Source organism: Haemaphysalis longicornis, unplaced genomic scaffold, assembly GCF_048455015.1.
Source record: "Haemaphysalis longicornis isolate Haplotype H1 unplaced genomic scaffold, Haemaphysalis longicornis Haplotype H1 scaffold_4, whole genome shotgun sequence".
In the NCBI taxonomy this organism is placed as follows: domain Eukaryota; kingdom Metazoa; phylum Arthropoda; class Arachnida; order Ixodida; family Ixodidae; genus Haemaphysalis; species Haemaphysalis longicornis.
The window spans coordinates 3660835-3681831 of record NW_027526361.1 but is presented as its reverse complement, the minus strand read 5'-3'; the positions used below and the strand labels follow the sequence as shown (position 1 = coordinate 3681831).

The 20997-nt window shown below is 49.9% G+C and overlaps 1 protein-coding gene across 5 annotated transcripts in view; it reads left to right on the top strand.

Annotated features, from left to right (window-relative positions):
- Positions 1 to 442: 442 nt before the first annotated feature.
- The window catches only part of LOC144178129 (homeobox protein PKNOX1-like), a 33575-nt gene continuing 13020 nt past the window's right edge, over positions 443 to 20997 (top strand). Inside the window, exons 1-8 of one of the 5 annotated variants that reach the window (XM_077705685.1) lie at positions 446 to 569; positions 1946 to 2072; positions 4687 to 4958; positions 5743 to 5914; positions 6074 to 6358; positions 6710 to 6820; positions 9493 to 9607; positions 13132 to 13268. In XM_077705685.1, coding sequence (XP_077561811.1) covers positions 4723 to 4958; positions 5743 to 5914; positions 6074 to 6358; positions 6710 to 6820; positions 9493 to 9607; positions 13132 to 13268 — 1056 coding nt within the window. In that variant the 5' untranslated portion in view covers positions 446 to 569; positions 1946 to 2072; positions 4687 to 4722. Of the gene's footprint in view, positions 570 to 641; positions 1065 to 1106; positions 1871 to 1945; positions 2073 to 4686; positions 4959 to 5742; positions 5915 to 6073; positions 6359 to 6709; positions 6821 to 9492; positions 9608 to 13131; positions 13269 to 20997 lie in introns of those variants that run through there. The other 4 variants (XM_077705684.1, XM_077705683.1, XM_077705682.1 and 1 more) reach the window with 4 other exon arrangements.

Below are 20997 nucleotides of genomic sequence, written 5' to 3'. Positions count from 1 at the left end.
TGCTAGAAATACCGCGTTGAAAATCACAACGCATTGGCGTTTTATATTGAATTCTGAAGGGGAACAAAGGAGGGCAGCGTCACAATGTAGCAGGAGCGCCAAAGTTTAGCAGCACCGCCCGAGTAAATAATGCCCGCTCGCTTCTCCGACGGGAACAATCGCTCTGCTCGGACTTCGTTTAACGTTCTCTTCACGAATTACCACAGATGTGGCAATGCCTCCGTTGTCGGTCACAGGAAGCAGAGATGCTGGTGCAAGCGTGTTCCAGCACGCCCAGCGCGCAGCTGTTTCCGTCGCCGAACCGGCTGAACCAGTGCATCCGAACGCAGGCACTGGCAGCACAGTGCGACCTCGCGTCAGACGTAAACGGTACGAAAACACCTGCCAGAGCAGCTGCGAATTCCCCGTTGTTGACTGCGGACAGCAGAGAGACGATCTTATACTTCCGACCGACATGCGCACACTACGCGCGCGGGAATATGCACCTCCTCCCGAGCTTCCCTGAAGGCAAGGCCAAGAATTAATTTCTGTCAGAGCCGAATTGTTACCCAGCCCACTGCAGAGGAATGGTACGCCCCCTCCGTTACCCCCCTTGCACTGCGGACGTGATTATGCGATGAGTCGTGGCTCATCTGCCAGTATAGTTGAACCGGAGGCAGTTGCTTCGAAAGCTCGCCGTTCAACTGTCACATTTCAGATGTTGTTTAACCGCGTATTTGCAGAACCGCGAACCTGTTTGCATGCCAAAAAACAAAATTTGCCTGGAGGACGTGCTTAGGATGGGTGGAGAACTATGAAGGGATTTTGTAGTTGACGGAACGTGTTATCTGTATCTGGGATACTATATTGAAAGCATAATAAACTAAACACGTTTTATAAAGCGCTATTATATTAAATAATTTGTAGTTAAACGTGGATATAACTTCCTTTGACGAAAATAAGTGGGTATGTTCGAAATCCGCTATCCCAGTCGGAGCCCTGCGTGACGTCAGAAGCGTCAATCTGAGGTGGGCTGTAGTTTTCGGTAATTGACGCCGCCATTTTTGACGAAGACTGACACTTTGGTAAGCTGCCACTCAAACTGCTGAATAACCGTTCATGCTTGAAAGCGCGTCGCACGCGGCACTAAGTACCGTTGTCACGGCCGCAAACGGCGAATAGGGAGGCTTGCGATGCAGGGGGACGTTACGCAAACGCGCGAGTGCGCTGCGAAGCGTGCGAGCTCTTGACGAAAGGAGGAGTTGCGCTAGCAAATTGACAGGTGCAGACTCCCCGCCGCGCGGCCGTTCACCGCCGCAGGCGTGTATTTTGACGGCGAATGCGGGTTTTGAACTGTGCAATGGCCGTACCGTACACAGTAGTAGTGAGTTGGACTGTGCAGTCTTCCAAATGGCAGGTGCGGTAGCGCGAACGAAGGACTCCGTGTCCACGCGGGTGCAGAAAGTGGCGACAATTTGAGCGTTTCGCGCGATAAAACTGGCAGGTCCCGTGAATCATGCCTTGATGGGAGTTGCGTGCACGAGCAGATTTCCGTCGGTCGCGCGGTGTCGCAAACGCGGCGCCTTGGTACGGGCCGGTTGCTTATTTAAAACAGGATTTCACAGGAAACCTGTTTCAAGATTGTTATCAGTTTTAAGCGGCCTCGGGATGCACACGCAGCGCGGAGCTTTTCCTGAAACATTTTATTTCAAGGATCGCTGCGCGAGTCGGATTGCTGTTTCCAACTCGTACAGTTTGGACGTCGCTCGCGTTGTTTTGCTGTTTTCGTCGCTTTCTCGGATGACGATGAGAAATCGCCCGGTGGCTCTTTAATTTTTGGAGTGCCGTTCCTCAGCGTTGCATCGCCGCGCCCAAGGACGCCTGCCGAAAGGTGGTATTCATGTGCGCGAGGTGTAGGCGGAATCGACGTCTCATTTCGTGTCTGGCCTGTTTTCGTTTCCTGTAGGGCTCTTCGCACGGTGACTAGTGATGCGCTGGCCTGCGCCGCCAATGCACGGTCGAATCGCTCAATGATGCCCGTAGGCGCCGATGCGTCGACACCGGAATAGTGGTACGCGCGTCGCCTCTTTCTGGTGAGTTGGTGCGAGGGAACTGCACATCGGCACTGGTAGCGCAAGTGACGAGCTATCGTTACGAGTTTATATAACAGCTCTGGCTTGCAGCATTTGTTACAGCGAAAATGTGCACGTTTTTTGCGTCTATCATTTCCACTTGCACGTGTTCCCCGCGTGGGGTTATTATTTTTTTTTCTTCGTAATTGCCCGAACGGCTCTAGAGTCATTTTCTTTTTTTACGTCCTTTCCTGCCTTGCACTAATGGTGAAAACTTTTGTCGCGTTTTTTGGTGTTCTGCACATTGCATTTCTTGTTGGCGGGCCTGTCTGTTGACTGAACTCTGCAGCAGTACTGTAGAGCGGTGTAGGCGTTAGCAGCCATTATCAGTTGTGCATAAATGTTGTAAACGAAAACAGGCCGGGGGCACCATGTGGAAGTACCATGCATTACAAAGTGTAGAGCAGGTCAATGATACGGGTACCTTGGCAGCACTGCAGTGACACGCCAAAACGAAGTGATAGCTTTGTTATTGGACAGCTTGCCAGTCGTGCAGGTATCCCAGTTTGTCTGTTCACTTCCCCCTGCATGGGTTGCTCTGTGGGGTAGGTATGACGAGGTAAAATGCCAATAAATTGCTTGTGTGAAGGGAAGAAGCGGTGGAAGTGGGAAAGAAATGGGCGTGCCTGTTTTCTGCTCCCCAGAGGGCCGTGTCGGGGAAGCACGGCATTCCCTGCAGTCCTCCTCGCATGCCGCTGCCTCTGTGTGTCCATGCCAGAGGGAGAGCAGCACGGGAATCGCCGAAGTGCAGGCAGTGCACGTGCCAGGCAGGAGGCGTTGTTTGTGCGTTTGGGACCATTCCCAAGGCTGCAGACTGCAGTTTGTGAATTTTGCCTCACAAGGCCACAAGTAGCTGGAGCTTCATGCATAGCGAAGTCTCAGTGTGGTTGCTTTGAATGAAGCAGATTACCAGGATTACGTGTTTTTTTTTTTTTACTATAATAAACACCTTTGTGCCAAAAAGCTCACGCCTGCAACTTTTTCTGTTTCAGTACCATTTTCCTGCTGTCACTGAACTATAACTAAATTTAGCACAGTGGGCTTTCACATGTTATAGGTGCTTCCTAGTAAATGTTAGTGTTTTTCCAGTCTAGAAATCAATTGCAGTTTTTAGATTTTTCATTTACCAAGCCCTATTTTTAAATGAGTGCCCCCTTTTTTAACAAGCGGCTGGCGTGGGATCAGTTATGGCAGTCGGCACACCGAGAATTTTTGTTACCCTGCTCTTTGTTTCTGGTGAAAGTGACTCCCCCAGAGGTGCACTTTTCGTCGTCTCTTCACCACACCTGCGGCTGTGCTGGCATATTCAGTGAAGTAGCACAAACAAAAAAAGTTAAAAGCACAGATTCAATTTTAGAAGGATATGAAAGTTTCAGCATTCCCAGGTGTGGCCACACGAAGTGAACAGACACTCTTGTATAAACGCACGAAGCCGAAAAGCAGCAATAGTAGCAGAGCATATGGAGACGTGTCTCGAATGCGCAAGTTCAGCCGCTTATAACTTCAGTACAGACAAAATAATGCACCTTGTTTTTAGCAGTGTTGTTGTCCTTCTTGAGAAGTCTCAATACCCCCGGTGTGTGAAAACAATCGAGGCTGTGTTTTGGTTTTTAAAGTTACGCTTTTTAAGAAAAAAGCACAGCAGTCGATCTTTTTTTGCTTAGATTTTTATTTCTTTAGACAAGCAACATTTTGCAGATAGAAATATCCAGCTGCCATTGCCTATCGCTTTCAAGATTGTCACTATCACAGGTACGGAGATAGGGGTATCAAAGTGAGCAACAGCCTAGCTAATGATTTTTTTTTTTTAAATTATTTCTTCATTGCAGATTGCTGCTTTGAACTGTCTGTCATTCTGGTGGAGTATTTTTATTTCAGGAAAATTTTGGACAGAACTCGTACACCTTACCGTGCGCAAAGCCCCAATGCTGTACAAAACTGCAGCCGCCGGAAACCGGCCTCATGCACACCAACCTTACCCATTTTTTTTCTCTCACATAGTACGCACGTCAGAGGAAAACGGACCGCACTCTTGGGCTATTCTTTGAATTGTGCATAACTCGTAACATTGTCCATCCACAGTAGCTCATGTTATACAAATGCCAGTTTTTATTAGGTTCAGGCGTGGTTTGAGAACCCAGTTTTACGATATGAGCTTCCACACTGAAGGCAAGGAGGGGGCAGCAGCATTATTGTTTACCTGAATTACTAATTTCTGCTTCTTATCATTCGCCTTAGCTTGGGTTTAGACTGCATTATTCTTTAGTTCAAATGACTGCATCAAACATTTGTTGAGTAACACAGCTACAGTCAGATAGAATGAGTCACAAAATGGAAAATGTGCAAGGTTTGAGTGTGGCCACGCCAGCAGTCAATCAAATAATGAAGCGGTTCTTCCCCCCTCCCCCCCCCCCCTTTATTTATTTATTTATTGGTTTCGCATCACGCAGGTTGTGGGAAACCCTTCTTCCCCTTTGATGCGGCTAGAATGGCACTTGCCAAATGTGCACTGTGGTTGCCTGATTGGAATGACTTGGCAGCAGCCCTGCTCACCTGTGCTCTGTGGTGTCCCCAGGCGCCGGCTGCTGCGGAGGTCCCGGCGTGGTGCGTGATGCAGGAGGCGTCCAGCCGGGGGGACACGGCGGTCAGCATGCCCAGCCTGCTGCAGCAGCCCCTGCTGGGGGGAGGGGGGAGCGCGCACTGCTCGGACCGGGGGGACTCGCCGCTGTCCCAGGAGTCTTCCTCGCCGGTGCCCCCGGAAGCAGCGTCCCCCCCGCCCCCCGCCTCGTCCTCCGATGGCCAGGCACAGCAGGCGCAGCTCGAGTCGGACAAGAGGGCCGTCTACAAGTGGGTGCCCCCGTCTGCTTGGCCAGCACAAGAAATCTTGGGGCTTTGGGGGGCACATTTGCTAGCTGGCTTATCGGCGCAGTGGGAAAAAAAACGACAGCTGGTTTTTATTGCTCAAGTGTGTAATTCAGGCACGGCAGGGTCATCTCGCATCTCTTTGGGATGGTTCCTTTGTTTCAATGGAGAGGGAACACTGTTCAGGTAGTCGTTGCTCAAACAAGTCCTTTTTGTTTATTTTGAGCATGTTTCATTTCTTTTGCAAAGTACAGCACTATGCCGTGTGGTTGTCGATTGTGCATTAGCTTGGGCTCAACCGTCCCCCCTTTGTGTCTACATCTATCAGAGCGAGGGGAAAAGACAGCATACGTTCGGGAACGGTTGGCACTGATCAGCGTTGTCAACGTGTCGGTATTGATCCGGTGTGCTCTGAGGATGGTGCCATTCTGTAAGGGTTAGTAGCCAAAGAGAGAGGTGCATCAATCCCGCCTTTAGACAGAGGCAGGCCGGAAGCAGGCACTGCACATACATGTTGCTGGAGAGCCTGTGCAAAACATGCAGCATGCTGGTGTGCGTGCTGCTCCCTTGGAGGTAGAAAAGCGTGCATACCTTGGGGCACAGCCTACTTTTATGTGTGGTTTTCTGGTGGTCAAAAACTGGCAATATGTCGAGAAACTGTCCCTGTGGTTTGCATCGTATCTGTATGGCTGGTTTGACAGCCAGTCCTTTGTGTGCGAACTAACTGTCTGGAAGTTGACAGTGTCCGATGGCTGTCTTGCGCTTGCAGACACCCGCTGTTTCCCCTGCTGGCGCTGCTGTTTGAGAAGTGTGAGCGGGCCACGCAGAGTGCCGAGGCCCCCTGCTCGGAGAGCTTCAGCACCGACATCCAGGCCTTTGTGCAGCACCAGGAGCAGGACCGCAAGCCTTTCTTCAGCGACGACCCCGAGGTGGACGGCCTGGTGAGCGGAAACCAAACACTCCCAGTAGAGCTTTTGTCAACTGCACAGTCCTCCAGAGGTTGCAAGATCCAGCACAGCAGGTGGCGTTTTGTTTTTGTCGACGAAGCCTTTGAAGAGCGGCCTTGCTGCAGCGCCCTTTTCGCTGCCCGTGGTGCGCAGATGGTGAAGGCGATTCAGGTGCTGCGCATCCACCTGCTGGAGCTGGAGAAGGTGCAGGAGCTGTGCAAGGACTTCTGCAACCGCTACATTGCCTGCCTCAAGAGCAAGATGCAGAGCGAGAACCTGCTCCGCTCCGCCGACTTCCCCGCCGGGGAGGGGGCAGGCATGAGCGACTCGGCCTCCTCCTCCTCCTGCTCCTCGCCCCCCCCGCCGCCGGCTCCGTCGCCCCCGCCGGCTCCGTCGCCCCCGCCGGCCCATCGCTCCCTCGCACCCTCGCAGCAGCAGGTGTGTGTGCAGGGGGAACGGCACGAGGAGGTAGCAGCGGGACCTCGTAGCGTGGCAGTGTTTAGTGCTGACACACAGTCAGAATTCTGTTTAGCGTCGTGTGTGGCGCATGTTTGATCAGCTGACACCAGAGCAAGGGCAGTCAGGTTAGAGGCAGAAACATTTGCCAGTCTGCAAGCCGGGCCGGGCTGAGGCTTTTGCGAATGCCCAGACACTGCGGAGTGTACACCGGGGTCGCCCGTGTACAGCTTCTTGCTCTTCTAGGTGGAGTGAGTCTAGGAGGGTTGTGTGGGAGCTTGTACCTCCGGCTCGTGGAAGCGAGTCACCCCTGTTTTCCCTCTGCTCTCCTAGGCCAACTGTCTGCCGGCCTCGGCCCTGGGCTCTGCTGGCCAGGTGGTCTCGGGGGGAACTGTGTTCCAAGTGGTGCACACCACGTCTGGGCTTGTGGCACAGCCCATCCAGGTAGGGAGAGACGATGCGATCGGCACTGCTGGCCGTGTGGGCCGTGCCTCCTCCCCCCACCCCCCCAGCCGCCAGGGGAGACACGCAGGGGCGCACCGGATCAACGGACTGTCAGGGAGAGCACAGAGCGCTCTGGGCAGGTGCAAGGGGCTAGAGGAGCTGTGAGGGTGTCGCCATCCCTTGGTGCACGGGCCACAACGGGCAGGGTTAGAAAATTGTGGCACCCGTTGAGGTTGACCTGAACACATCCTGGAAAGAAGAAGAAGAAAAAAAGCCTCGAAAAGTGGGACCAAAAGAGAGGAAGCTCTGGGGCCTGCCCCTTCAGGTCCAGTGCCCAACTGAGGTTCCTGGAGGCCTGTGTGGGTGCATGGCTGAGTCGTAAGCCGGAGCACTTCTTTGTGGCCCTGGGATCAGGGTCCACGTGGGTTCTGCACATCCCTGCCAGCAGCAGGGGCTCTGCGGAGGAGAGCGCTGTTGCAGTCAGTAGTGGGAGGCCGTACGAGCGGTTACTTGGGCACCTCTCTAAACCCCCACATGCAATAGCAGTTTGCGATTGGTGTGGGGCTTTGCTTGCATAAGAAAGGCAGTGGTTTCCCAGCTAGGAAAAATCTGCTGAATGTAAATCCTACCGAGTGTCTTTTACATTTCTAAACATGAGAAAGTTTTGCACTCCACTCATGCGTAGGTATTGAGCTTGCCACACTCCTCAAATTGCCCACATCGCCACAAACTGCCTTGCTTTCTCAGAGCAGTTTTTCTGACCCCAGTTCATCTTTCGCCATGGGCGTCAGCAGGGGGGTGCGAAAGGGGCACTTACACCCCCCTCCCCCCAGGATTCCCCTGCACAATTGCCCACTCTCCCTCCTGAATGCCCTCAAGAAAAAATCCTGCCGACACCCGTGTCTTTCGCCCACAATATTGTTGAATTTTCCGGCCAAATTCGTGCACTTTTTGCCGCACATCAAGGCTTATAAAGTTGGCTAGTACACTATTTGATTTATTGAAGGTCAGAATGTGCAGGGGTTTCCCCAGCAATTGAATCAAGGGGGTGTCTCAATGGCTTTGGGCGGGGGGAGGGCGGGAGGCAGGGGAGGCGAAAAGCCAGACACAAACTGTTTCTTTTTTAGTCCACTACTACAATAATAGACGTCTATTAACCAAATGCTCATCCATGTGGCGTATGTTTCTTTTTATTCCTTCATAAAATTTGCTTTAGCTTGTATCACTTGTTTCCAATATTGATGCCTTCTTTGCATTTAAAAACATTCTCCATTTAGAGTTTCATGCCTCAAACCACATCCCTTCCTTTTTCTTTTCACCTGACGTCCACTGCAGCGAAAGCTTCCTACTAGGTTCATATTCTCAGAGAAATTTGGTCCCTGGTGTGAAGAAAAGCCCCTTAGATGCGAGTAGATTTTCCCTTTCTGTCTCACTTTAGATGGTACCACGGTGTTTCCCTCCTCCTTATATTGGAACTTGGCCAAACTGCCCAGCCGTTTAATTCAAGAATCAACATGAGTAAAATTTACAGATTGAAGGGGGGGTGTCCATTACACTAGGGGAGGGGTCTACACACCCCCTAGGGGGTGCGTAGTGAAATTACTGAAAATGTAGGCGCTCTCATGTTGGGCAGACTGCCTGCATTCTGCAAAGCCACAAAGTCCAGGAATTAGTTCCCCTTACCTGCGGTTCCTTCTGGCTCCCGCCTGCTCTGCCACTTACATTTGTCTAGCTCAGTGGTTCTCAAATGGGGTCTGCGTACCCCACTGGGTCTGTGAAGCCTTTTCCCGAGCACTTTCTCCTCATTTCTCTGTTCTGCCGAGCCTTGCTGCCATTGCAAAAAAAAAGTGCTTCGCTTGCTTGACAGGTACGTTTTTTTTTTTTTTTTTTTTTTCTCTCCACATAGCCCCTGTTTCGATGCAGGCTTTGCTTTTTGCCCAGCACCGGCTTTGCTTTGATGCAGGCTTTGTTTTTGCCCTATGCAAAAAAGCCAGGCACATGTGTAGGTTTGGGCAACTTTTAGCTGCCGGAGTGAATCGCACGAATGTAGGTCATCGTGGGCTCCTCCATCCTTTTTGCCAGCCCACAAGGGGTCCCCCTCCCCACTGGGGGTTAAGAACCATTGGTCTAGCTCACGGTAGGCTCGCAATTTTCTGCTACATGACTTGATATTGGTTCCTGTGCGCTGTACAGCAACACACCTTTTTTTTTCCCCTTGCTTACGGGACCTTTGCCTCTATTTATTGGCCACTGTGTGGCATTAAAAATATCTGGTCATCTTCCCTCTAGTTTGTTTAAGCGTTCTTGGTGCCAAAGTGTATTTTGGTTCATGTTCAGAGAAATTTGTCGAACCAACCTTGTGCTGTATCTGGTAATATATCTGGTAACAGTACGTGGCTTTTTTCTTTTTGCTGTGCATGTGCTACTTTTCTGTGTGTCAGCATGTGAACTGTCTCTGTTTGCGAACCTCCTGCCATGATGTGTCATACCTGCAGTTGAGGCCAGTGAGGAAATGGCTTTGCTGTGCCCATTCCTTCGTCGTATCCCGGCCGTGGGAGTGCCCGGAGCGGGCCTGTCATGGTCGCGCTTTCACCCCACTGGGCACTGTGGCCGATGCGGTTGGGGGCCCGTTGGTGTTCAGTGTGGTGTCACAAAAGTGTTTCTCCTTTCAGATCCAAACAAGTGCAACTCTGCCTGTGATAGCTTCGATCCATGGTGGGACACCATTGTCTCAAATTGGTGCAAACATCTCCAGCTCGAATCAAGACCATCGAGTTTCTAACCTCGGTTAGTTTCGGAGAGGGATGTAGATCTTGGAAGGAGGCCTGCCCCTCTTTTTTGGGCACTCGTTGTTTGGAAAGCAAACCTAAATGCTGCCCGACTGAGATGCCCACGCAGGGCATTGAGTAGAGCCAGTCTGTGCACGTGTTGTATCTCATGAACTGCTTGAAACTGCCTTGTGTCGTTAAGGTGTGTGCATATGTTGTTGCTCATGATATTGCAGCTTACAACTTACAAGTGCCAAGTCTCCATTTTTCATCTAGTGTTATCTGAATTTTTGTGCCCTCTTTGTACTTTGTTTATGAACTAGTGTCGCATGTAGCCGTCTCATGTTCTCAAGCACAGTTGCTAAAATTTTGTTGGGTTACTTAATGGTTAGATTGTCGTGATTACCGTGGTAAAACACTTGTGCCGTCTACTAGTCCTTTTTGTACAGGTCCTCTGTGGGGCTTAGCACACCAGTCTTTTCCTTGCTGTCATAATGAATCGGGCTTCTCTTGCACATGGCCTTCTCAGCCAAAGCAAATACTCCCTTCACTGTGCCTGTGCAGTTTGTTCTGGATGGCCTGCCACGATGGCTCAGACGGTGCATTGCCAGCCACAAGGTCTTGCGTGTGACTCCCATCTGGAGAGGCTGCATCGTAATTGAAGCAAAATTTTAAAAAGGAGCGCATGTTCCATGTTTCAACACGTGTACAAGATTCCGAGGAGGTTAAAATTAGTCCATAGCCCTCATCTACAAAGCGCTTCAAAGCTCACGTGTAGTTTCTTGGCGTCTTTTAGATGTGTGGAATGTAGGAATAATACAGTAATCCTCACGTAATGCTGTTCTTATACTGACTGAGTAAATGTGTTCAGACATGTTGCATTCTGTTTTTGCATGTACAATTGAGGGTTGTGTGGATTTATATTGAGTTCCCATAGCAGTGATGCATTTATCGTCTGCTAATGCATTTTTAAAGAATGTAGTTAAAAACATTTCTTCTTTGTGTTCAGCATAATGTTTTGCATGTCTGCTGTGCTTCAAAATGAGTTGGTTTAAAAAAAAGGAAAACATTGTGATACTGTGAAGACCAGAGGCAGCTTTGTGTTTTAAGGAAATGTGTAAACTTGGCTGGGAAGAAACAATTGAAAATTTCTCTAGCAAAGTGATAATGGACCTTTTTCCAGTAGCGGTCTGCATATGCGTGTGCTGCCAATCCGCCATTTTGGGGTGGTGCCTCGGGCGATGTAAGCGACCAGGTGCACCTTAAGCTTGCTGCTGCTTTCTATTTTTCAACAGCTTGCGGTGAGTTCGTACCCACATGCACCCACAGAGCTTGCGAAGGCAAGGGCGGGACACGTTTGGGGCTGTTCTTGCTGTGAACACATGGCTACCATTGAGGAAGTACGAAGAGCAAACAGACCACGCAGGTGCGAAATGTGCACTGCTTCCGTGGCCTCCATGAGGAAGGGAAGGTGATGAGTGGGTGGGAGGAGACCAAGTTTCTTGACGGGAAGATTTTCGAGGCTATGCCTCTTAGTTCGCCATGTCTGCCCCTGGGAGCGACCTGTACTGGAAAAAGCTCCATTGTATGCTCACTATTTATTCCCAGTGTGCAAAATGTAAAATGCTACTGCAATGGGTGGCTTTAGTGTTTTGGTACGCACTTTGTATTTAGTCGCCTAAGTGAATGTAGTATTTGAACGTTATTCTTTTGTTAGAGAAGTATTTACAAAATGGTGTCTCGGATAAAATACTACAGTGGAACCCTGATAATACGACTCTCAAGGGACCGCGAAAAAGTGTCGTACGACCGGGGTGCGGGTAAATGCCGGCCTAGTAGACGGTCTCGCGCGACAGGGGGACTAAGAACTTATTTAGACTACTATATTTAGTGCGTTCTCGCGTGATTTGCGAACGCTTATCTGAAATCGCAACTTAAACGAAAAAAGAAAAGAAACACCCATGTTGCGCCCACCTCAGCTCCACAGCGTTCGAGCCAACAACCCGCCAGCCAAGCGCCGCGCGCTACGCGACCCCCAAGCGATCCATCCGGCGCTATTTATAGCCCGGCTTTGCTCGCGCTAGATAAGGCCGACGTGGTCGAGCAAATTGAGAGGGGAAAAGCGAGTGTGAAACTGCCAAGGCCAAGCGAAACGAATGATAGTACAGGGCGGAGATGAAGTAAACACAGCATTGCCGTGGGGTGGGGACACCCTATGAACGGTCCCGTGCCGTCGCTATTGTGTCATACTCAACACATAGGTGTTTTCGTTCCCCACAAGTCCCAGCAATGCGAAATAGATACGATGATTCCAACTTCGCGAGTAAACTGTGTTGCGGCGAAAATTATAGTGCGGTCTTGCTACAGTGACATGCTGCGGCGGCCAGCGAGTGACCCAAAATGGAGGTGCCCACGTATGGCCTGTATTCAATAGCGAGGCGCGCATGCAGGCAACCATGTGAATGCGCCGTCACTGGTTACGTCGGAATCTGCGAGATGGCGGTACTTGTCCGTGTCCGTGCTAAGCGCATGATATGCGTTGGACATTCTAAGCTATAGCCCGCCGAACTCAAATTATTGCCTCGACTCAAATGTGAGTGCGATAAATAACTCTGTTGGCACCACCGTTTAGAATCGGGTTTAAACACAATAGACGACGCACGCCGGTGTTATTTTTGTTCTTCGGCGTGCGGCCGCAATGGCATAAGCCGCGCCATGTTTGTGGCGCTTCGGCCATGTCCGTGGCCATTTCAGTGTTGCCAAATGAAGAAATTGACAGCTAAACTTTTCAATGAATACCAGCTATACGTGTCACCCTTGCGGCGGCCGCGCCTAAATGCAGGCACCCTCGCAGAGAAAGAAGTGGAGTGACAACGCCGCTTTGAGAGACACTAATAAGAAGAGAGGGGGAGAGAGTTGCGTCAAAGTGTTTTCGCATTCGGCGGCGGCTCGACGGGAGCTCCGACTTCTCCCGGTTGGCGCAATGGCGTAGTGCTGCTGCGTGGGGCCCATGGCAGGTTAACTCCCGCTCACGAGTACCCGCCTGCTTGCTTGCATCTTTTCAGCGAGTGGTCTGGCCCGCCTGCGGACCTTTGCACATCAAGTAGCGCCAAACGGGGGTTAAGGTCGGGACCAGGCAGAGAAAGGGTTAAAATGTGGTAAAAACGCCGGTTTATGCGTGGCAGGGTCCGCCGTGTGCACCCGAGCGTCATATCGTTGAGGTCTTTACGGCATTGCTTGTACGAGGCGTTTGCCGGTGATCCATCGTATAAGACTGGGGGACGTATCAGCGGGGTTCCACTGTACACTGACACCGACATGCTTGCCACGTGATGGGGCGAGTCCTTGGGTGGGGTAGTTGGGAGCGGCTTTGCACAGACTATCAGACTACCAGTGCACTCAAGGAAGTGTCGCTTTTTACGTCTCGTGGGCTGACGGGGCGTGCCCGGGGCCCCTGAACGAGGGCGGCAGCGCTGGGGGGCTGTCCTTGTCTCGGGGCCCCTGCTGGTGCGGCCGGTGCAGTGGCCCCTTGCGTCTCTGCAGGTGTGGGCAGGGCCCTGTCGCTCAGCGGGGATGACGAGGACGAGGACCTGCTGGGCTCCAAGAAGAAGCAGAAGCGAGGGGTGCTGCCCAAGCAGGCCACCAGCATCATGCGCTCCTGGCTCTTCCAGCACATTGTGGTCAGTGGCCGCTGCGGTGTGCTGATTTGAGGGAGAGGAAGGGAGGGCCCGCCCGAGCTCTTGGTCACGGCTCTTGCGGCATCCCGACGCGTTTACCACGTGGCCACTGTACCCAGGGCCGCACTTCGAGGTTCGCCAGCAGGGGAACACGAGAGGTAGTGGAGCGGATGAACACCAGGCTCGTTGTGGGAGGCAAAGGAAACTCGCATAAAGTTGGCCCTCACCCGAGGTGACTATCTCCGCATGCGCATCTGCAGATCTCCAGGCGTGATGTGCGCCTCGAAAGAAAGCCGTGCTGTAGCATAGCAGCACCAACTGGTGTCCCATTCCAGTCGCATCGTCTGCTATACTTGGTTGCAACCTAAGAACGGCACCACCTCATGTAGTGTATCACTCCGCCGACGCGCCGGACCCGTGACGTCAGTGCGCGCGCCTTTTGAAAGAGGATCGCGGTAAATGCGTGACATCATCTTTTTTCTCACCGAGTTTGTTTGTCGTCACTGCAGTAATTTATAGGCAGATTAAGTCCGAAAAGTCGTGGAAACGACTCGTATCCGGTGTGGTTATTGTGTGCGTGCGCTGGCGGTGGTTGCTATCGGTTGTTTATCTTGCGTCTATCATTTTAGAACTGACCGATTGCCCACACCTCACCCCACCAGTTCGTGGGCGGCGCAAGATTTCGTAATTATGACATACGTAATTATGACACGAAGTTTTAATATAGCGCGTGGAACAGCGAGTGCGTCTTTAATGTGTATAAGACTCACCATGTTACAAAGATCGATGCAGTTATACGTACGTGAAGTAATTTCGCAAGGTACGCAACATTATGCGCGTTCGACGACGACGCGGAGAACAATTTTAGATTTTTAGATTATGCTGATGGGTAATAACAAGGGCATCAAACACTCTTGTGTTTAGTAATGTGTGCACAAAAGCCATGCCAATCGGAGGTGCACATAGGTAGCGCGCTGTGTGTAAAAAGAAAAACAATAACAGAATTGCTCCTTTCATATCACGCGTAAAAAATAACTTCGCTTCTGCTTCGGTATTACGCGTAAGTTTATTTCTTTCTATTCCTGGTTATTGCTCCTTACATGTGCATTGCCTAAGCACTGCCGTCATTTCTAGGACTGTCCTTAATATCGCGCTGTTCCGCGTTTTATTTTTTTTTTACACAGTCTTGGCAAGAAAGCCTGCAGTTTACAAGAAGCGACCATAAAGTGTCTGCGCGTAAAAATCGTGGTTCACGGCGCTGCGCATTTTTGGGAAAAAGCGTTTTTAAGCTTAGTTCTGCTCAAGTCTCAACGCAATGCAATTCTGATCGAGTCTACGCAGGCGTTTCCAAATGGATGGTAAATTCTCCATTCCTGAAAAATGCTCTTTTGCAGCTGCCATGGCAATTGCGATTTTGAGAGCGCCAATATAGGTTATAACGGGCTATTCCACTTCTTTCAGATTGTTATACACCCTAACACACGGCATTTGGAGTGTCATTTTACGATACTGGGTAAAATGCCTGTACAGGGAAAATTTTTTGGCGTCATAGTTACAGCTCACCTTTTTATGCCCATTGCTTCAATTTACATCTGCTGGGGCAAGCTCAAAGAAATCGCAGTCCAAACAGCAAAAACGTGTGCTTTTCTCTTAATTATATGTGGGAGTGAATTATGCACACTTATAATTTGGCTAGAGAACCGCCACTTATAAAGAGCATTTGTTTTTATACCCGTTTTGCGCTGAAATGTTTATGAATGGAAAGTTTTAGTGTCTTCTATGCAAATTCAAGTGCCAAAACAAGGGCATGATGCAGACAGACTCACTGGTAGACATACTCGTAGATACGAGCTTGAGGTACCAATTTACAAATATGAAAAGGTTATTGGAACCCAGAAATGTGAGCAGGCGCCTTCCCCACCCCGCCCAAACTAAGTTGTGTGGTTTTGGCATGGAGCTTCACTGAACCCCAGAATGCAGAGTGCGACAGGCGGTTCCCTGCAGGCCTTCCCTCTGGATTTACCACTAGGGCACTACCGCAGGTGTATGAAGACATTCACAGTGCCCGTACGCAGTCTTGTTCAATGTTTCCTCCACATTATCACAATAACGCACTGCTAGGAGCCTCGATATCTCACATTTATCTCTGAAGTATGCTTTACAGCCCAGATGCTGAAACAGCTGCTTACAGTTCTGTTCAGCTGCATATTTATATACGTGAGGCACTTTCGACAAACTTGACACTCAGCCTTCTTTTTCACATCAAAACAAAGTTGCATTCAATTACCTCCCCATGCCCGTAATATGACAGCCGCATTTTATCGTGTCTTACAATGAGCCTGAGATTATTATACATGCATTCGTTATAAGCAGTCTACTCTACATGCACAAAACTCGCAACGGCTGCTTTTTTGATACCATTCAACACGACACCAAGCCAGGGATGTGTTGCAAAATTGCAACTGCACTGTCAATTGTAATTTTTTAATTACATAATACACACATTTAATTACACTGCAAGCTTTGACTTGAAATCACATACAAGCACACTTGTAGTGAGAGGAAAATGTGCACATCCTCAGTGAAAGGACAAAACATCCCATACGTGGCGCTGCCATGAGAAGTCCATTCAAGCACATAAGTAGCATATGATGCCACTTAGAACACTGCAGTGATTTCCCTTATACCTTACTTCTAAATGCTGCCGGATGCAAAGGGGCTTAGTGAGATAGTTATACAAGTCGTTTTTTGCCTCAGCACCTCGGCAACTCTTCATTGCCAGCAGTTTCAAATGAAATAAAATCACCAAACAACGAGAAACATGGTTGCACGTCACGTAATGCTGCAAGACAATTTCAAGCTTATGCGCAGAAGGTTCCTACTTATCAGGCAAAACGCCTTAAACTAGACGTAAAGAGAACAAAACGACATGAGCACATTTTGTACAGCAGCTAGTTATCGTAGCAGCCATTTAAAAATTTTTTCTGTACTGCCGCGAGGCACAGTCCCCTTGTTGAAGCTTGTCGCTGAAAGTTTCAGGCAGTCCGATAACTTAATCAGACAGCATTCAGCGTATCTTGTGCATTGTTGCAACATGTTGGCATTCGTTCCAAGGGTAGAAGAGTGTATTGTGGAAAGGCAGGGCACACATGGTAGCAACGTCAAAAAATTTGTTGGTTGGACAGTAAGTTGGCCTGCTAAATGTAGTCGTGCGGGCAGAACAGCCATTCTTACTAGAAAAAGAGACTTCCTTAAAATTGTTGACTGCAAGCTTGGGCAGATGGTAGTTTCTCCCTGGTTGATGCAAAAATGAGCGGGAAGTTTTTCTGTTTCCTTTGCGTGCATTCCCCCGACAAGGCGCAAGCTCGTACTGACCTGTTTGCTTCCCCACAAACAGTACCGCGTAATGTACCGGGAAATGTATTTCTTCTTTATGAGGAGATATTAACAAAGTGTCAGTGACAAGGGAGAGCAGAGCCAGACACTCTCAACTTGTACGTTAATGTTCGTTTTGTGGGACAGTGATAGAATCCATGTGGACCCGGGACGTCAGCGGGGTGCCGCCCCGCAACAAATGGCGGCATGGCACGTCTCAAGCTCACCTGGACCGCTTCTGCGTTACCAGGGACTTCTTGCAGTGGGTGGTTAGATACGGTGTTGCACGTCTTTTCTGACCATGGAGTAGTGTCTTTCTCCGTCATCTGTATCTGCATCGTCGTCATCTGCACTCCCACAGCTGTCGTCGTCTTCCTCCCCGAGGCTGATGATGATAGGCTCCACATGGTCGCTGAAGCCACGCGCCTCTCGGTACTTGTCCTCAATGCCAATGACGTGCTCAACAGCCTTGGCCCAGTTGTTTGGAGAAACATTCTCAGCTGCTGTGATGAGGAGCTTCCGCACACTGTCAATCTTGAAGTCAGTGTTCAGCCTTGCAACTTCACCTTTCATCTGCGCCCAGATCAGGTCGGTGGGGTCAAACTCGCAGTGGTATGGTGGCAACCTCAGAACGACGCACCCAGCCTTTTCTGCCGCGACATCAACTATGAACTTTACAAACTGGTCTTTCACTGGCGCCACCAGTTCAAGAAGCTGCTGCTTTGTCATCGTTGCATCACACGGTATCACGGAGCAAGAATTATTCAGGAGGCGCAACTGGGCTTGCTCCGGCGGCGCGATAAAGTCACAGCGCCCAGCATTTTACCGGGCACGGCACCGACGCACCCTCTGCCGCGAGGCGCCAAAGGGAAAAGGCTCGCCGGTTCAAGGTCAGTCAGCGCATAGCCGGCCGCCGCCGTGGGCAGACGACGCCAACGTCGTCTGCCCACGGGCGTCGCGCGACTAGACTTTCATTGGAGTCGGTTTGTGGCAGATGAAATCATCGCGTTTCACACATTTTTCGTAGGACGACGGGGCTTAGATTTTTTTTAGAACACGAACCTACAATAAAAAAATACGTGGTTGAGAATCTAGGTGTGATTAGTTCCTGTGAATGATGGTTCTTATATTCAATGCCATTAGTTCATATTTAGACTGCCCTAACTTCGCCGCCCTGTCTGTGCAACATGAAAAGCGCGCGAAAATCTGAGAAGCCGCCCGCGAGAGGAGAGAGCGGCGAGAGTGAACCACTCGTGGCGGGAAGGCGGCGCAGACGTCGTCTGCTCCGGGATTCCTTCCAGTGCTTCTTTTCAAGCACAGTACGGCTTGTAACTGGGGCAGTATTTATTAATAACTGCTGCTAAGATGTCCAGCACTTCTGTTTATTTATTTTAAAGGAAGAAATCTGGCAATTTTCGCGATATTTTCGATGATATTACGATTTTTGTGAGTCGCGCCCGTAGAAGAACATGTAAATTATGGCAACGCGCTTGACGCACCATCTGTTGTGCTGCTCCGCAAGCTGCATTTCCCCCTCGCCAAACAGTGACATTAACGCGCCGCCCGCCCGCGCTGTCCCAGCCCAGCGGATTCCCCTCCTGAATACTTCTTTCTCCGTGCACGGTATACCTTTTGATGTCAACCAGGCTAGTATGTCAGGCTTGCGTGAGGACATGGTCGGGACAGTCTCCAGGCGCCTGGAGTGGTAGGACGCGTTTTCCATGACGACAACACAACCCTGGGGCAGCTTAGTGAGAACTGAGTCAAACCAAGCCTTGAAATGCTCGCCGTCCATTTCCTCGTGATAGTCTCTAGACTTCATTCCTTTGAAGACGGACAGACAGCCGTCAACAAAGCCGTCCTCGTTGCCGATGTGGGTGACTATCAGCCGCGCTCCTCTTCCAGATGGCTGTTTGAGCCCAGTTGTCAAACCACGCTGGAAAGCGTCCTCAGGCGTTTTCACTGTCTCGTCCCTCCAAGCCTTCGTCACGGTGTGGCCAGTGTTTACCCAAGTTTCGCCTGTGCAGAACACCCTGCAGTGCTGCTGCCTGCACTCAGCGATCTGACAAAGGTATTTCTGCCGCCAAATCAGCACGTGCTGACGCTCGATCATCATCGAGTTTCGTTCGCGTTTCTCGAAGACGAATCCGATGTCACTCAGGAGGCGGCAGATGGTCCACGTTCGAAAGCTGGGGAGATGCTCACTCCTCTGAAATTCTATTGCAATCTTCTGTGCAGTAGGAGGCTCGTTGCGCCGGAAGAGATCGTTCACAATGTTTCTCAGCGCGCACAAAGTGAAGCCGTCATACATCGCAGTGCGGCGTCTGCAGTTGCCGCTTCCGGGCCTTTTCCACGAAGGTGTTGTCACCTTCCCGCCCATCGCCTTCGCTTTGGATTGGATGTCCAAAATCTCCCAGAAACTGACACTGGTGTACTCACTTGTCGTGTGGCAAGTTTCTTTCACGCCAAAGTGCAGGTGCTCCTCTCGCAGCTTCATGTAGATGTTCAAAACTGTCTGCTGAATGTGGTGACAATGACCAATGCCGCTGCAGTTCTTCCTGTACAGATGCTTTGGCGTTGATGGGCTCTTTGGGGGAGGTGAACTCGCCCCAGACAGCAAACGCGATGAAGAATCTGGAGTCGAAGAAACAGTAACAAATGCGGCTGCAGGTGGCACTGCGTAGTCATGCTCTGCCAAAAAATCGACCTCGTACGAGACGTCGCATGTTGGAGAATGAGATGGTGAAAAATGTGGGGACATAAATACAATGCGTGAAGCAAAAAGGCCACTTTACGCTAATACTTTGTAATTTCAAAGCTAGGGAATAATGCATACGTGTGTAAAATACAACACGTAAGCCATAAAAAGTAAACTGAACTTTTTTTTTTTTTTTTTTCAACAAAGTTCTGTTCTGTTCTTTTTGCACCGGGGTTTGACTGGGAATGGCATTTTTTTATGATATTTTTATGTTTTGATATACGTTAGTTGTGGTAATGTATCTCGCATTGAAATTTTAAAATCCCAAGAACATTATGTTAACTTGTTTTGTTTTGGGGGGGCTCTTTTATTTTGTGCTTCCAAAAATTTTCGCAGTAACGCACTCTTTGCGCCGAGCGGAGGAACAGCCGGTTGCGGTGATGAGGTGCAAGGGAGTGTAGCTGCACCTCCTCTCCCCAGTAGCAAACGGCCAGTTGGGATGGCTGGTCTCTGCGACTCCCGCAGATTCTTGGTGGAGGAATGTTTCTGGTTGCTAATAGAAACTACACCACTAATGTGCGGCATTTGAAAAAATGGAGGCATGGGGCCACACTTCCTTCCTGGCCATGCAAGGGAGAAGTGTTTTTCCGACCTGTGCGGACTAGAGGCCCTGACCAACACCAACCATCCTCCAGGTGCGAGTATGGAATGCAAGGGGCAGGCTGCTGCGATGTCATTGTGTCACCTGAAGGTAGCACACTGCACAAAAAGAACGACAGAGGAGGAGCGACATGACATGGACAAGCGCCTAATCATTCAAACTCGCTACATTACCTTTTCTTGTGAATCACTTTTGTTGTGCCGTTTGTTCCGCCAGATAGATGGGTGGCTTTCCATTATGTACAGTGCCCGGTGCTTCGGGGCCTGTCTGTGCAGGTGTGCATATGTGTCGCCCCCGACACTTTCGTGACCGCAGAAAAATCGCTTGTTTCTGGGTGGTCCAGGAAATATTTTTATCTTGCTACAGAAAATGATTGGTGCTAAAGTTGAAGATATGAAATGATAGAGGAATGATAGGGCTTTATAACAGCAATAATTTCAAATAACAGATTATTACAAATTTTATCAAAAAAATTATCAAAACAAAAAAGTATTGAACAGAAAACATCAATGCTACTTTGCACAGGGTACCTACAAAAAATTTTTGAAATATACATTTTAAATGCCCTTAGAGAATAATACTGCAAATGTGAGCTGTGTAAATACAAAAGTTATTTACATACTTACAAAAATGTGAACACTAATGCTTATCATGCCACTGTGCAAAGCAGTTTCTCGACAGTGTCATGAAGTGCCATAAAAACAGAGATTGGCTGCACATGTTTCACAGGCAACATTTGTTTTCTGCTCAACCTTCCTTTTTTTGCAGCGCGGTTTGCAGTGGTATTTTTCCATTTTTAACAAGAAAGTGTTTTATGCCCGGCTGCACAAAGATATTGGTGACGTGATATCCGTCACGGTAGTGACGTTGTCAGAAAAAGTGCCATTGATGCGGCGCCGCCCCGTTTCGATCCCACGACTCTCTGGCCGCAACGGGAGGTACGAGGTGCTCTTCTGACTGCGCTACGAACCGTCGCGTGAATGGGACGACAAACACGC